At 36.4% G+C, this 17,631-nt stretch overlaps 1 protein-coding gene and 1 non-coding gene across 2 annotated transcripts; both read right to left on the bottom strand.

Annotated features, from left to right (window-relative positions):
- Window positions 1–4,325: 4,325 nt before the first annotated feature.
- On the bottom strand, window positions 4,326–4,429 carry LOC132162686 (small nucleolar RNA R71). The gene has a single exon (XR_009438264.2). It is a non-coding gene; the product is annotated as a small nucleolar RNA R71 (small nucleolar RNA).
- Window positions 4,430–11,014: 6,585 nt separating this feature from the next.
- MYB60 (myb domain protein 60) lies at window positions 11,015–12,547 on the bottom strand. Its single transcript, XM_059607365.2, has 3 exons — window positions 12,269–12,547; window positions 12,055–12,184; window positions 11,015–11,858 (listed from the first exon to the last, which is right to left on the bottom strand). Exons 1-3 carry the CDS (start codon window positions 12,399–12,401, stop codon window positions 11,213–11,215), a joined length of 909 nt encoding a protein of 302 aa, XP_059463348.2. The 5' UTR covers window positions 12,402–12,547; the 3' UTR covers window positions 11,015–11,212.
- Between the last annotated feature and the right edge of the window lie 5,084 nt (window positions 12,548–17,631).

Genomic DNA, 17,631 nt, shown 5'->3' with positions numbered 1-17,631 from the left:
TGTTCAAAATTTTAAGCTCACCAATGAGAATCAAATCACAATTCTTAAGATCAACCAAAATTTTAAGACAAACATGAACATGCATATTTTTTTTTTCTTTTCACAAACAAAAAAAATAAAAATAAAATAAAACTGGGACAAAGTGTGTGTAAAGTGTCTCCCATACCCCAAAACTTAAATTACACATTGTCCCCAATGTGTCTATAACATGGAAAGAATTTACCCGAGATATGGACGAAATTGTCTGGAATAGCATGGCTCATAGTACACCCCCAAACTTAAACTGAAGCACACTTGTCCCTGCAAAATAAAACACTAAACAAATAAAAAGGAAATAAAAATAAAACTAAAGACAAACATAAAAATAAATTGAGAAACAAATAGAAAAATAATATGATAAACTATGGGGTGCCTCCTATGAGCGCTAAGTTTAACGTCTTCAGCCAGACTATTGTTCTCCTCTTATTCTCTTATTTTTGTCCAAAGAAGATGCTCCTGGATTGGGTATTGTTTGGGATGGAAATCCACCCTGTTTTCTTTTACTCAACTCCTTAGCCATATGCCCCATTTGTACTTCCAGTCTTTGCATAGCTTGATCGGTTTTTGCATTGATTTGTCTTTGATCATCCATGAATTCCCATTGCGTATTTGCTAAGGTGCGTACCATACTCTCCAGGTCATTCTGCTTTGGTTCTTGCATGGGTTGGCTTGCTTGTTGGTAGTTCCTCTGTTGCCCTTGATGGTTCAGAGTATTCTGATTGTTACTCCATGAGAAATTGGGGTGGTTTCGCCACCCTGGATTGTAGGTGTTGGAGTAGGGATTATTCTTGGAAGGATAATTCTTTTGTCCCACATAATTTACTTGCTCTTCATTTGCATATGAATACAAGGGGCAAGTCTCAGTAGTGTGATCAAAATGAGAACATAAAGCACATACCTGGGGTTGCGCGGCTTGTTGACTAGTTGAGACGTTCTGAGCAGTCATGGCTTTGACAATCATATCTAGCTTTCTTTCCACAACAGTCATCTGATTTGGATGTCTACCACTCAAGTTCAATTCATACATACCCTTACTCTTTACTCCTTGCCTCCCTTTGGATGAGAATTGTTGGGAGTGTTCACTCAATGTCTCAAAGAGCTCTATGGCTTCCTCACTGCTCTCTTCCATCAGCACACCTCCACAAGCTGAATCAACAATACCCTTGTTAATATCATTTAAATATTCATAAAAAGCTTGTACTTGATCATCTTGAGGCATGTTGTGATGTGGACACTTAAGAAGCAACATATTTAAGTGGTCCCACGCTTCAAAGAAAAGATCTCCGTCTCTTTATTGGAACGATTGAAGCTCCCTTCTAAGCTGCCTTGTCTTTTGAGCGGGGAAAAACTTCTTTAGGAACTTGCTGGACAACTCTTCCCAAGTATGAATGGATTCTGCAAGCAAGGAATTATACCACAACTTAGCATTGTCTTTTAAGGAAAAAGGGAATAAGAATAACTTGAGTCTCTCCTGTGTTAGGCCTTGAACGTGTTGAAGCTTGCAGAGATTAAAGAACTCCCTGAGGTGCAAGTTTGGATCCTCCGTAGCTCTGCCTCTGAAGTGAGTCAAGGCATTGAGTATTTGCGGGGATATGTAGTAATTGCCTTCCACCCCCAGTTGATAAGCTATGCATGATGGCTGGTTGGGGTTTTTCGGGATGAAAGACGGCTTCATGGGCCTTCGCACTGGCGGCAGGTTTTCTAGCAGCTCTTCCATTGCTTCCTCAACTTCTTCTTCTTCTTCTGTGTCGGAGTTGTCTCTATGCCCTTGTCAAATGGTCTGCTCAATTTCTAGATCAAATGGAAAGATGGTTGAGGCTTGAGATCGACGACCTTGCATAAGAAGATTTTTCCCTTGTAGTCACAGAAGCTTCAGTATTGTTGTTCGGATGTTCTCTGGAACTGCGATTGATCGTAGGTTAGTGCGCTTGATCGCGCTGCGCTCGATCACACTTGGTCTCCGCTTGATCGCAGTAACAGAATGCTGGATGCCGCAAAGCTGAAACATAACAGAAATAGAGAAGTAAATAGAAAACGAAAATATTTTTACTTTTTGATAAAAAAAAAAATAAATAAATAAAAATAAAAATAATTAAAATTAAAAATTAAAATAACCAACTAAAGGAAAATAATTCTAAACAAAATTTGCCGCAATCCCCAGCAACAACGCCAAAAAACTTGTTATGCCAAATACCCACCAAAATTAATAGGCAAATACTTGGTACGTTTTACTCGCAAGTGCACAAGATCAAACGATAGTATATGAGGCAAATACGAGATCATTCCCACTAGGATTGCTAAATTATGTTTAAAAGTAATTTCCTATTTAATTAAAAGATAAAATTCAATTGTCACGATTGAATTTAATATAAAGAAATAAAAGATAAAGTAAAACTAAAAAGGATTAAGGTTTTGATATCCACCACTGATCAGACTAATTAACATAACAATATGCCAATGTGTCAATCTTACCGGTATAATTAATGTTTGCCAACCTAAGCGTATGGGTGTCTACTCCTTAAGCTATTGATTTCCCTAAGCAATGAATTAGGCATGAGTGTCTATTCTAATTCTTTTCTTTCTTAAAGGATTTAGCATGGGTGTCTACTAAGTTGTTATTTAAGAAAGCATAAATCTGTGAAAATCGACAAACACATGAGGCCTAGGGCATAGGTGTCTACTCCCAGTTTCCCATGTTGATTAACCCAAGAACCCGGTGTGAATTTCTTTTGTTACTCTTATTAAACCCAGGCTCGATCATCCAAATTGATTTAATTAACGAGTCCATACCACATGCATATGTTGATCAGGCAAACACATATGAGGAATTCAAGATAGCAGGAATTAGTCAAGTTAAATACACCAAAATATAATTGTAGCGAAGACGCCAATATTGAAATCATAAATAGACATGATTAGGGCTTCAATATAGCCCCAATTAAAATACAAACTACATAACAAAATAAAAGGTGGAAGAGAAGAAAAACCCAAACTCCTCTTGATCTAGTCTTCAATTCCATTCTAGAGCTTGTGCCTCTTTCTCCACACTTTTTCCTAGAAGCTAAGAGGTCTATTTATAGGCCTTTAGAAGTCCTTGTTACACTAGTAATACTAAAAAATTAGCAGGGTTTAGTCTTATTACAAGTGGGACTGGGAATACCCTAATATGGAAGGAAAGGGCATTCTGGCCGCAGCTCATTGTTCTCCAGCGCATGGGTACGATCGCTCGCAGCCCGTGTACGCTTGATCGCACATCTGCAATCGAGTCTCCTTGTGTGCGCACGCCTTGCGCTCGTCTGGTCATTCCGCTTGTAGTCCGCTTGATCGCAGGTCCCCTGCGATCGATCGCATTAGCAGAGCCTCTACCTTTTCCCAAAATTGCTCTTTAAGCTCAATACTTCCTGGTTTACTTCCTTTTCTTCCAAAGGCCTACAAAGACACAGAAAATACAGAAAAGGAATAAAATGGCATAAACTAACAACACTAAGGAATTAACACATATAAGTTTAAGGGCTAAAATATGAATATTTTGGCACTTAACAATTGCCGCTCGAGCGCACCAGCGTAGCACCAGTAAAACGTGACGCTCCTCACCTGTGCTCGAGTGCATCTCTGTAGACAGTATCAATAGACCGACAACAACTAAGTAAAAGTTATGCAAATTCTTTTCAGTCCATTTTGTGATTATTTTATTTTCCGTTTTCTCATTTCTTATTTTTGTGAATATTTTGTTTTTGTTAGTTAGTTTATTTTAGCATTTTTTGTTTGGTGTATGCTTGGTCGGAGATCCTTGAACATAGAGTTTACACTTTTAGATCCCGAATTAGAAAGAACTCTTAGGATAAGTCGTAGAACACCTGCTGAGTTAGAGACTAGTGTTGAAATGGGAGACCAACCTGATAACATACCTGAGAATGTGGACCTCTTTAGATCTCATAGGGAATTGTTCGAACCCGTTGCGACAAACTCTCTCTCATGCATAGTATTGCCTCCAACCAATGCTACGCGCTTTGATCTTAAACCTCATGCCATCCAACACTTACCTTCATTCCATGGTTTAGAGTTGGACAACCCTTACAGTCATGTGAAGAAATTCAAAGACATGTGCGCCACATTTAAATTTCATAATTTTTCTAAGGAGTATTCATTTGAGACTGTTTCCTTTCTCTCTTCACGAAAGAGCCAAGCCATTGTTGGATTCTAACATGCTTGGATCCATCACATCGTGGGAAATATTGTTGAGCAAGTTCTAGAATAAGTTTTTCCCAATGTCTAGAGTCAATGAGTGCCGAAAGGAAATTAGTTCTTTTACTCAGGAGGAGGATGAGAAGTTTTCTGAGAGTTGGGAGTGGTTCAAAGAGTTACTGATAAAATGCCCTCCACATGGATATGAGAAATAGAGACTCGTTTAGTTCTTCTACCAAGGATTGACTCAGTCCAACTGTAGTATGATCGAGTCTATGAATGGGGGGAGGAGGGGGGGCATTTTTAAGCTTAACGGGGGATGAAGCATACAAAGCATTGGATAAGTTGTCCAAGAACTCGCAGCAGTGAAATTTTTCAAGTTGTCGGGACAAATCTGCCAGTATCCCAAAGAAAGGAGTCATCTATGAATTAAAAGAAGACACAGATTTAAGGATGAAGATAGATGCTCTCACCAAGAAGGTCGATGCTCTCGCTGTGAGCCAGTCCATCAATGCAACCAGTGCATTTAATGTTGATAGTTATTCCATATGTGCTAGTCCTTTACACTTAGCACAGAATTGTCTATCTTTACCGATTTTTACCGAATGCCCAATGGAAGAAGTGAATGCTTTCAACGATTATAGGAAGCAAGCAAGTGGACCTTAGTCAGAGACCTACAATCCAGGGTGGCGGAACTACCCTAACTTTTCATGGAAGCAGAACCAACCAATGAATCAGGGAGGAGCCCCTCATCATGCTCAAAATCAATACCCTCTAGGATTTCTTCCGCCGGTTCAAAATCAAGGTCACTTGGCTCATCTAGCGCCAACTCCTGCATTCCAAGCTCCACATCAAGTGCCAGCTTCTTCTTCTCAGTCGTCTTTGGAAGACACTCTCAAGGAATTCCAATCTCACATCTCACAGACTCTCAAGGAGTTCATGCAGCTCACAGGCCAATCCATAAGTGAGGTGAGGAAGCGAACATGGTAAACACCCAAGCAATTGCTAAGCTGGAGAATCAGATTGGACAAATAGCAAACCACTTGGGTGAAAAAGGGAAGGGAAAGTTCCCAAGTCAGCTAGTGCCCAACCCTAAGGGACAATTTATGGTTGGAAACTCTTCAAATCCTGCACAGGCAAGAATAAGTGCAATCAATTGTCACACTTAGGTCAGGGAGACAAGTGGACAATAAAGTGGTTCAAGAAGAAGAGAATCCTGCTATGCCGCAAAGGCAAGAAAGTCCCAACAGTGAGGAAAGAGATGCTGAGCCTACCATAGTCACGCCCATTGTTGATGATTCCCCCAGGAGTTTTGTCCCAAAAGCTCATTATCCAGAAAGATTGAAGAATCCGAAGAAGACTGTACAGTTTGCTGAAATTCTTGAGGTATTTAAACAAATTCAGATAAACATCCTGTTTTTGGATGCCATCCAGCAAGTGCTTTCATATGCCAAGTTTTTAAAGGACTTGATCAATGTCAAGAGAATGACAAATGCCCGAAGAAGGTGCGTCTGACCGAGCAAGTCAGCTCTATCCGCCAGTGCAAGCTGCCCATCAAGTATAAGGATCCTGGGAGTCCATCAGCTGGATTGAAAGGGCATTATTGGATCTTGGAGCAAGTGTGAATCTCCTGCCCTATTCAGTCTACCTACAATTGGGGTTGGGAGAATTAAAGCCCACATCTATGACACTCCAATTGGCTGACAGGTCTGTGAAGGTCCCAAGGGGAATCATTGAAGATGTGCTGATTAAGGTAGATAAATTTTACTTCCCTGTGGACTTCATAGTGATAGACACAGAACCAGTTCAAAATGTTGGGAGCCAAATTCCGGTGATTTTAGGGCGACCTTTCTTAGTTACGGCTAACACCCTAATCAACTGTAGGACTGGGGTAATGAAGATTTCTTTTAGGAATATAACAGTGGAGCTAAACATCTTTGACATCAACAAGCAGCCACTTGACTATGATGAGGTCCAAAATGTATGCTTAATTGAAGAAATAATAGATGAGACTGCTAGTGAGTTAAGCATGGAGGACCCTATGGGAGAGTGTTTCACTCAATTTGGAGGCGATCTGGACCTTGACAGGTTACTGGAGCAAGCCGGTGCTTTGTATGAGCCTAGAATTGAGGACCCTAAGGTGGAGTGTTTTGCTCAACCTGGAGGTGATCTGCACCTTGACAGGTTACTTGAGCAAGCTGGTATTTTCAGTGAGCCTAGTATTGAGGATTCTGAGGTGGAGTGTTTTGCTCAATCTAGAGGTAATTTGGACCTTGAGAGGTTATTTGAGCACGCTGAGACTGTAAGTGAGACAAGTATGGAGGATCCTGTGCAAGAATGCTTTGCTCAATTTGGATATGATCTGGACTTTGTCAAATTAGTTGAGCAAGTTAAAGCCGTTTTGGAACCCATTCCTAAGATGCAGCAGGAGAATGAGGAATCCACTGAGATATCATTTCCCAACCCATATTCATTAGCAGCTAAGCCTTTCAAGTTGGATGTAAAGCCTTTACCTAACACCCTAACGTATAAATTTTTGGGCCCTATCTCGGACGTGCAAGAGGTTACAAGAGCTGAAGTGATCAACTTTGGATGCAGGCACTGTATATCTGATTTCAGAGAGCAAATGGGTTAGACCCATTCATGTGTGGCCTAAGTGGCCAAGTGTGACCGTGGGGAAAAATAAGGACAACAAGTTTGTCCCAGCTCGTGTTCAGATAGGCTGGCAGGGGTGCATTGATTACTGCAAAGTGAATGCCACAACAAGGAAAGATCATTTCCCTCCCTTGTTCTTTGATCAGAGGGTGGAACGGTTAGCTGGACATCCTTACTACTGTGTGCTTGATGGTTATTCCTTAGATCAAGAGAAACTCATTTTCACCGGTTCTTTTGGTGCGTTTGCCTACTATTGCATGTTGTGTGGATCATGCAACACACCTGTTGTGGAGAGTCTAGCTGAAGACGATAAAATTAGCGTTTGTGGGAGACAACCCTTAGAGCTTAGCTTGGTCCCCACACAAGCGCTCGTGTACAGTTGCCAAGCGAGCGCTTGTGTGGTCCCCCACGCGAGTGTTCGCCCATTGTAGCTTTGAAATTCCAAAAAAGCCCCTCTAAGTGTCCTTAGTGACCCAAAGTCCAATTAACTCTCTAATCAAGCTGTCATAAGCCTAATTAATTATTTGGGTCACTACAGTTGTTCCACGTGGTTTTTGAATCAATAACAATTTTTTCTTTCTATGGTGGACAACTCTACTAGAGTGGTACTCACCATCTAAATAACTTACCTCACACATAATGAAGATACAAAATAGACTCCAATAACACCTAGAAAGAGGTTGAATAGGTGTATGCCAATATAACACAAAATTAAAAAAATCAACCAATCACAACCAAACAATCACCGAAATATGAAAAGCAGTAAAGCAATTGACACAGAGATTTTGGTAATGAAATGAAAACCTTTTGAAGAACTACTCTAAAGTAAAACCACTCTTGGGCAGTCTACTAAGAAAATCAATCCACTATGAAGAATTAAGTTGTACAAGCAATCACACTTACAAAACCTTTGTAAAAAACTTCCTTGCATACAAAGACAAGCAACCTACTTGCCTTCCTACCGCAATTGCTTCAGAACCTCTGAACAATTCTTCTTTATGATCTACCATTAGAACTCTAATATGGTTTCAACAGATTTTCATGGTTGGTGATTATTAATAACCTAAACTCTAAGAGAGAACTAACTTGAAGCTCTAGATCTAAACCTCTCTCTTACCATAATGTGAAACCTTTCAACATATAATATGAAACCCTTAAAAATTTGTTCTTAGAAGTCCCATTAATAGATTTCAAGAAAACCTAATACAAGTTGGACTAAGATTAAAAAAAAAAAAAAAACAAAACTAGTAAGAGAAGGAAACTTCGGATATAATTCGCCCAGATTCTCGGGCCAATATTGTGGGACGATTTTGGTATAGTAAACGTTAAAATTAGAAAAATTGTGTTTCACTAAGATTTCTCGCATATTGAGTTAGCTTTCTAATGCCTCTAGTTTCACCACAATCCAATACTTGAGTCGATTTTAACTCAAATTAATGAAATTTCGATTGGCTTATTTTCTTAATTGATTAAACTTAACAACATCATATATATCTTTTATTCTTGATTGATTAAAGTTATCAACGTCTTATAGGTCTTCTCTAGACATCTCGTCATATCAGATAGCGTGTCAATGGTCTTCACTGAACACATTGTCTTTAGGCTCTTCAGACTCCATTACAGATGAGCTTCTCGAGAAGTCCTTTACAACTATGTCTTGATCAAATTGTTCTCAAAAATACTAAAACAACTTACATCCGTAATTATTTTATCATTGAATTAGTCAACTCAAAAACCTAACACATAAAACTAAAAAGAGAGAGAACACCATTTTCACTCATATATATACTTGGTGCAGCAAATTAAGTTGTTCCACTCACGCTATAAGTCTACTTATAAGGTGAATAGATTTTTATCCATTTACTATATAACAAATAATAGAGTTTAAGGCTCTGTTTGGTAAATGAGTTGGGTTTCCCTCGTTACAACATCAAAATATTTTAACTTTTTTACTTTTTATATCATATCAGTATCAAAAAATTCTAATTTTTTTACTTTTTATATCACATTATTCACCTTTTATTATTATTCAAATAAAAAAATCACTATAAAACTAAACTTTTTCATTTTTTGATACAATTTTTTTTCACTTTTTTTATATAAAGCATTTTTACTTTTTTTTCAAATTAATCACTTCAACTACGATAAGTTGACTAACCCATTTACGAAACACTACCTAAAAGTGTTGTGTGACGTAAGGCATAAGACGTAACTCTACTAGTGTAGAAGAAAATTGGCTAGGGCTAGCTGCCTTCTGATGGCGCCGCCTGCCATTAGTGTGTACAGTCGAAGCAGAACCGACTACGTACGTGGGCTTGTCCTGTCAAATGCCTGCAGACTGACGCTTCCAACGATATAAAGAATGTTGCCATGTTGGGTACCACTGTCACCAGATTGCTGAACTCCATAGTCCATGCCAAACGGTAGTTTTATAATAATTACTGTTATTATTATTATTTTATTTTTTATTTTTGAAGAAGATTATTCTTTTACCCCAAAAAGGCGGTAAAGTAAAGGAGAGGCTTTGCTTCTTCACAGCAAATAAATGAGTCCATCGTACAGGCAGCAGGCTCACATCTCATTTAATTTCTTTTCGCTTTTGAGTAACCTCACAGGCCCTTCTTAATTCACTACTAAATATGTACACACTTTAAATACTTTCTTTAATTTACTATGATTTGAAATTATGTAAGGATATTAATATTGCTTATAAGTTTTATACCCATAAGATAATGAACAAGATATAAAAAATAAAAATAAAAATAAAAATTGTATGAAAGATAAAATGATGAGAAAGTATCGTATAGATAATTAGACGATGTGTATGCCACAATACAAAACTTGATACTTGGATTCTTTATGTTTTTGTAATAATAATAATAATAATAATAGCCAATTAATATATAAAAAAAATTGGAGCCCTATATTTTGGAAGACGGATTTTTTTTTTTGGATTAAAGAATGTAGGTTATTCGTTATTTTAACATCATAGAATATGTTTGGAATAGTATAATTTTTACTACAACTCCTTATAAATTAAACTTGTGTAACCGTGCACATTTTAGTGGTTAACGTGGTCAATGTCGCGTGAATTACCATGTCAGTTCGTTAACGTGTAAAAAGTGATACCTAATAGTCTATATTTTTTATAGACTATTAGGAATAAATGTTATGGTAAAAAATGTAATACATACCCTTAGCATCACCCTAGCTTTTCACACCTTGACTAACATTTTCTTGGTCTTCAGAGTTAACAAATGGTGCACCTAATCTTTGGTTGTCCACTACCAATCACATTTATATAACATCTTGGTGGAGAGGGTACTGCATTCATTTCTCACAAACAGACAAAGCTCTATACAATTTTTACTTCATTGATTTCGTGGCATCATGATTATGATCATTATTATTATGATTGGTGGGCTATGATCTGTAAAGGGGACCTGCAGCAAAGATGCGAGGATTCAAATCCTTTCCAGAATTAATTCTGTGAAAATTATATTCATGGTAGCCATTATAAGATCAGCAATCCAGCTTCTCACACCGAAAGGTGAAGAAAATCACATGTTTCCCTTCTATAAATTTCCCAAAAAGAAGAACTTTTGGCTCAACCATTTGCTTCATTTGGATGCGAGAGTTTCGTGACAGCATCCTAATTTACTTATATGGCTATTATTCCTTTCACCATTATCATGCGTATCTCTCATCCTTACTTCAAATAATTACCATAAATAATTAGTTATCTAAAAAACGTTCATCATTTGTGAGTATATTTTGAAGCAAATCACAATTATTTTTTTCTTTCTAATATAAGTTTGTTAATTAGCAGACTCAACATTGTCTTCACCAATAAGCGATCCTTTCTGTTATACCTAGCCAATAATATATATAGGTATATGAAAGAGATAGAAAAGTATATATTATGACTATGTCCCATCAAAGGCCTTCAATAAATATGTATTCATTTCTTCCATTTGCCCCCCTTTAATTCTGGATTAAAACCCTCCTTCTGTCATAGTTGGCCTGAATCTGATCATCTCATATTTTTTGCATTTGAGAAATGGTTATAATTTGGATACAATTGAATGATCAATAACTAATTAGCAGATTATACTCACTCAACTATACCTTAATACAAACTAATTAAGGAGTAACAACACTGATCATGTTACTTGAGATAATTCATTCATTCAGAAACTCTTCAGTTACATGCACTTTGCTAGCTAAGAGATCCGAACTTCTCAGAACCCCCCATGATAATTAAAGGTAATAATAATAAACCCTACAAAAAAAAAAAAAAAAAAAAAAAAACACCTTTTTGAAATCATATTAATCAGAACATTGGGGATAATTCCATCATCTCCTCTACTTGACCAGCACTTTCATCCAAGAGCCACTTTTCCAGGAATGATAATGGGGGAGTGTTGTTGTCAGATCTTGGTTTGTTTTTCTCCGGCTTGTCATCATTTGCAGCAGCTTGAGAAGCTCTCCCGGGCATAGAATCCCCGGTGGACTTGTCCCACGCTGCGTTGTTCAAGTTTTCAAAAGATAAAATGGACTCGAACTCTTCATGAGAGACTAAATCGCCGCCCCCACCACCGCCGCCCTCTTGCTCAGCTTTCGGTTGGTAGGCCTGATGATGATTATCCATTAATATTGCCCCGGAGTTGGTGTTTTGTTGAAGTATTTTGTTGTTAGTCTTTGGGGAAGATCTCATCCAGCCTTCAAGGAGCCGTGAGATGTTCTCTGTGCTTGAGGCATATGTAGTGGAGGAGTGGTTTAGGCTGAGAGATGGGGAAGGGGTGATGATTTCCAAGCTTCTTCTCTCGTTTATAAAGCTTTTGGTTGAGTCGGATGGCGGCATGTGGGGGTCTAAAGCTGACTGAAATTTCTTGAGCTTCTTCTTCAGATGGGTATTCCAATAGTTTTTTATATCATTATCTGTTCTTTGTGGGAGGTACGAAGCTATGGCTGCCCATCTGGTCAGAAGCAGATTTATTTCCCATCAAAATTGACAAATTAATTAAGACGAGAGAGGATGAATTAATTTGAGTGTTTTTTTACTAGCATGATTTGTTTATATATATATATATATATATATATATATATACATGAAAAGAATAAAGAGAAAGTTGTATGTAGATATGAAAAAGAAAGGTGAAGTTTGAAGATTACTTGTTACCCAATAAAGCTTGCAAATGGATAATCATCCCTTCTTCATGTGGAGTGAAGTTTCCTCGTTTGATTCCTGGTCTGAGGTAATTAGTCCATCTAAGCCTGCAACTTTTGCTGCATCTTAATAGGCCTTTGAGTAAACAAACAAAAAGAGCATTAGAAATCCCAAAAAAACGAAGAAAGAAAAGTAAAAGATGATGACTTAATTAATTACCAGTGTTGGTAGGCACTGATCTCCAGTTTCCAGGACCATGTTCTTGGATGTAAGACACAAGGATGATGTCCTCCTCAGGTGTCCATGGACCCTTCTTGATGCCAACTTTATCACAGCAAGGAGGCCTCCCCATGGCTTCTCTCTCTCTCTCTCTCTCTCTCTCTCTCTCTCTTGAGGATTGAGGATTGTAGATAGATGGACCTTTCAAATAGTGCAATCAACATGTGAGTGGGTTATATACATGGTGGTGACTTGAGAGAAGGGAAGCAATTTTTTCACACTACGCATCTACCCTGCCCTTTGTATTAACTCCCGCAATCTACAAACCAAAGTCAGAAGTGGAGTCTAATATCTTGTCTCTTTCCCTTCTGCCTCACGTGCCGAAAGCAAGGACACTACATAGTCTTGGTCTCCTTTTTCTTTTTTCTTTTTTTTTTTTTTTTTTTTTGGGGGTGTAAAATTCAAGTTTTTTCTCAAACTATCACTTAATTGATCACAATTACGACAATGTCTTTCCAAACTATCAAAAACTTGACAATGTTTCCAATGACAGCAAAAAGACAAAAATGACCTCAAATATTTGTCAATAAGACAAAAATACCCCTATATATTTTTTTTAAAAAAAAAATTGCCGCTCCCATTTTCATTTATTTTAAGGTTTTAGATTTAGTTTATATATATTTTTTAATTTTTTAAGGGTATTTTCGTCATTAGGGAGACATTGACAATTTTTGGTAATTGAAGGGAAATATTATCCCAATTGAAAGTTTAAGGGGACATTGTCAATTTGGTGGTAGTTTGGTCTTTATTTCTCTTATATATTATGGAACCCACGTAAGTTAATTTGTAGTTACAAATTTATAGAGTTACTGTGACTGGCACTTAGATCAGTAGAAAAAAAAAATTATCTCATGCTACAAAAAGCCTAGAATCGACTACTGTGTACAGGGTATGGAAGCAAGATTTGTCGGAGTTGGAACTTCCCCAAGTAAATAAGCATATATATATATATATATATATATATATATGCATGGTAAATATATTATATATCCCTGAGGGTGGCTTGCGGCCACCCTCGAAGGGGTTAGACGTAGCTTTCCGGTCACCCCTTCAATTTTTATTTTTTTTTAGATTTAATTTTTAAATTAAATTAAAAAAAAAAAATTAATATGCCGACATTGCCAAAAGGGTGCGCTTAGTTTGAGACTGATGGGCGTTAAACATTTGGGGGAAAATCTAATGGTATGATTTTTTTGCATTTTCCATTGATCAACAGAGTAAAAATTCAAAAAAAAAAAAAAAAAAAAAGACTTAAGGTTTTTACAGTTTTAGCGTGTTGATTGAGGGACTTATAACATATTTACCCTAAATTTTATTTCATATAAGTCATAAATTGTAAGTGTATACAAAAGTTACATGTTTATAAAATTAAGAAAATTCTTTTTCTTTTTCTTTTACTCGGGCTTTTCTCTCATTCTCCAATTTTTTTAAATTACCATTAGATTTGTGGGCCATATGGACCCCACAAATTCAATGGTGATTTTGAAAAGTATGAGTATGAGAGAAAAATGAGGGGAGTATGTGTAACACTTCTCATAAAATTATCTTAAACAAAACTTTTGTTTCCAAAACAATAGTTTCCTAATTTGCGATTTAGGTGCATGTACAAAAAAAAAATATTAGTCCAAAACAAAACTAAGTATCTTCTTCGAATTATGCTCAACAACGTATGGTTTTTTATGGAATAAAATTGATCAAGTATCATCTCTGCAGTGAAATTCTTGGTAGTTTCTTTCTCAATATAAATTATCAAGTAATCTACTAGAAACTCATATTTCATTTTAGAACGTAATCTATTTTTTTACAAGTTTTATGGTAGGAAAAGTTCATTCAATAGTGGCAGTAAAAATAGGGAGAGTCAACTATATAAGAATTGACTTGTCAATGAAATTATAGATCTTTGACTTTCCCGAAATTGCGAATTAGTTGCATAACTCAAATAAACTATATATATTTAAAAAATCCAAGATGTTTTGGCATATCAAACTCATAATGTTGCAATTAAAATCTCAAGTAGAGTTTTACTTAGTGAAATCTTGAGGATAAAACTTCTTCACTAAGTTGCATATATCATCAGTATTAAATTTTGTGTTTGCATCTTTAAGACTTAAAGTAGCACTAGGAATAAGAAGTTCCACTGCATGCCCACTATGCCCACTAAATTTATTATTCAATTCTTGCGATTAGAAGTTTACTAGATCAATAAATAAATCAATTATAAAATGATACTCCATTGTTATCGAAGATTCTTCATCTTTTGACGATGGGATCTATTTCAATATTTAGAATAATAAGCATTCATATCAAGCACATCAATTTTATGTTGTTCATAAAATGTTTTAACAATATCAAGCAGACGCTCCCACTCATCATCTCTCAACTTTTGAATAAGTGATTTTATTGTTGACACTACATTCATGGTATTTAAAATGTCTTGAGATTTTTTTTTGTAAAGCTTGGAAAATAGTATAAGTCATTCCCATAATCTATTTCATCAAATGCATGATTAAAATAAATTCAAATGATGTTGATACCATGTATGCCACTTTAGCATCACCATGTTGAGAATAATTGGCTCCCTCATTTGAGATTGTGTTGATAATTGAGCAAGTTGCACCTAATATTCTTATTAAGCTACAACCAGATTAAAAATGAGATGACCATTGAGTATCTCTAACTCTTGGCAAAGTACCAATATGGTTTTCCCCATTTCCAGTCTCCATTTCATTTTCAAAATCATACTTTCAATCTTAGTAGCTTAAGCAAATTGCAATTCATAATTACGTTTGCAATGAAAAATAACAATATTGTCATATTGATAATAGAAGTCAAATGGATAAAGATTTGATGGCAAATTTTGCTTCTGTATATGTTATAACTAAAACTAATAGTAGTTTATGAGCCAATTAATGTACATAATATATATAGGGACATTTTCTAATAAATAAATATTGTAGGTCATTCCACTCACCATGCATATTGCTACCTCCATTACATTCCTGACATCGAATATTCTTAATTTGGAAGATATAACAAGAAAGGACATCACAAATCTTGTGATACCCAAGAAAAGTAATGTTTGGATCGATTGCGTAAAATTAAAAAATTTTATTTTTACGCAACGGAATAAAAACAATCTCCAAAATTTTAAGTCTTCAAGAGAAGCATGGTAAGATTTAGAACAAATATATAAGTTAGTGTTACTTACATGTGGCTTCGGCTTCTCCTAGTCATTGGGGCATAGGACTATACATCCGTTCTTCAAGAGGTGTGGGGTTGAGTCATCCACATTCAAGCATATTTGCAAACTCATAGTACGAATCGATACTCATCACATCCTGTTCTTCATCTTACTCGTGTTCTTCGCGTTCTTCGTGTTCTTGGTGAACTTGAATAATTTCTTAATATAATATTCATAATATTCTTGAAGAATATCTTGCTAATCTTGAAATTATCTAAGAGCTTCAAGATCTTCAAATAATTGAGGACACAATTCCTCCATTAGATCTTCTCTTTGATGACGGAAAATGACTGTAAGTGTGGGCTTACAAAGTTTTTCCTCAGGAACTAGAGAAAAACCTAGAAGCAAAAACTAGAGAGAATAAATTCCCTAGTGGCAGTGTATTCCTCCTGTGGGGAGAGGAGTGTTTTTTATTTGTTGTGTGTTCTTGCCCTAGGGGTGTCAAAACAGGATAAGGACAAATACTTGAAGCTCGAACTTCAATAATTTTAAGAATTCAGCATGTCGTCTGAACATGTGAAGTATACCGTCTATACAAGAAAAAGTTAAGCGTCCGAAAGAGATTAGATGAACACTCGGATCTAGTGTAGGTGAGGATGGGACGTGTAATTAAATCTAAATATCCATTTTGGTTCGAACAAGGAACGTTGTTCATCCTGACAAGTTTGAATCTCTATGTTTCGATCGATAGCCGAAGCGATTGGAGGTTGATGGGAGCTAAATTAAATGCTTTTGACTCAATTTTGTCCGAACAGCCCCAATAATGCGTCCATACGAGGTTCCATAGAAAGTTTGATATCGCCTATTTAAAATATTTCTAATTGAAGGAAAGCATTTGTTTTGCCTTCCCATTTTTACTTAGATGTGAGAGAGAAAGTAGAACATGAGTTTAAGAGTGTGGAGAGGGAATGCTATTGTTCTCGAACAATTTTTGCTTGAAAAGAAGGAGAATCACCAAAGGTATAAGCATTTTTCCCTACCTCCCTCCCTTCCATAATCGTTTTTAGTATTATAAGTGGTTAGTTTGGTGTGAATTAATGAATGTTGATTGTTGTGGGGTGTTAAAATGAGTTTTTGATGATATGCTTGGGAAGTTATGGGAAAACTAGGCTTTCCCTTAGAAAAAGAAGGAATTTTACGTATGGATTTGTATTATTTTGTGTGCATGTATTAGGATTTGAGTGGTGTGCTATGAAAATGAGCTTTGGAGGATAGGGAATCACATTTGGAGGTGAATTTTCAATGATATGGCAATTTCTTCTTCACTCTAGCATCCGGATGACTATAATCATGCCCAGACGAGTGTGTGAAATTAATAACTCTAAAGGAGAGAACTCGAGGCACTTATTTGGTACCGGTTCGAATGAGGCCTTAAAAATTGGTATATAAGGGGGAGATTCGAGAGGCTTGATCCGTAGCCTCAAGCTCGTAGTTTTGAGGCATAAAACCTTAACGATGTTTAGACGGCTAACTTACATGTCTAGATGCCACCACAGTAAGCCTAAAGCAACTTTAGCTGTAAGTCTAATTTTTCCAAGTCAATAAAATGACTTGAAAGGCACGATTTTCCTAGAGTTGAGAAAAGAAAATATTGAGGTCTTTGAGACACTATACATTTAGAGCTTAGCCATTTTATTGGTGCCACAAGAATTCATATGACGTGAACTGAATTGATTTAATATCTTGGAGGTGATTAAACCACATATAGACACATCAACAACAACTTGAAGTATGCCTATAGGTCGGTGAGGAGGCGAAGGATTGATTAATACCTAGAGATTATTTGGAGCTGCAGCGGTAGGGGTATTTGTCTGTGTACAGATGTCTAAACCGTTACAAGGGTTGTAAGTGTGTTTTTCATGTACTATGAATTCTTCTAAGCATTGGTTTCCTAGGTTTGGAAACTTTGAGTGATTTTACTTTTGATGTGTTTTTAAAGGATTTCCACTTCATTAAAAAATTATGTATTGATATGTGATTGGTTTTATGTTTTTCATAGTGGTTTGATGTCTAATTATTATTTTGTTGCATAACTGGTTTAGTTTCTACATAATTGTGCGTA

This window comes from Corylus avellana, chromosome 10, assembly GCF_965113065.1.
Source record: "Corylus avellana chromosome 10, dhCorAvel1.hap1.2, whole genome shotgun sequence".
NCBI lineage: Eukaryota > Viridiplantae > Streptophyta > Magnoliopsida > Fagales > Betulaceae > Corylus > Corylus avellana.
The sequence above is the reverse complement of the archived record's forward strand: the minus strand, read 5'-3'. Positions and strand labels throughout refer to the sequence as shown.

Coding starts and splice junctions, on each gene's coding strand:
- MYB60 (XM_059607365.2), bottom strand. CDS start 12,401: ATGGGGAGGCCTCCTTGCTGTGATAAAGTTGGCATCAAGAAGGGTCCA. Junction 12,185..12,268: donor ATCAGTGCCTACCAACACTG/GTAATTAATTAA, acceptor GTTTACTCAAAG/GCCTATTAAGATGCAGCAAA. Junction 11,859..12,054: donor CAAGCTTTATTGGGTAACAA/GTAATCTTCAAA, acceptor GCTTCTGACCAG/ATGGGCAGCCATAGCTTCGT.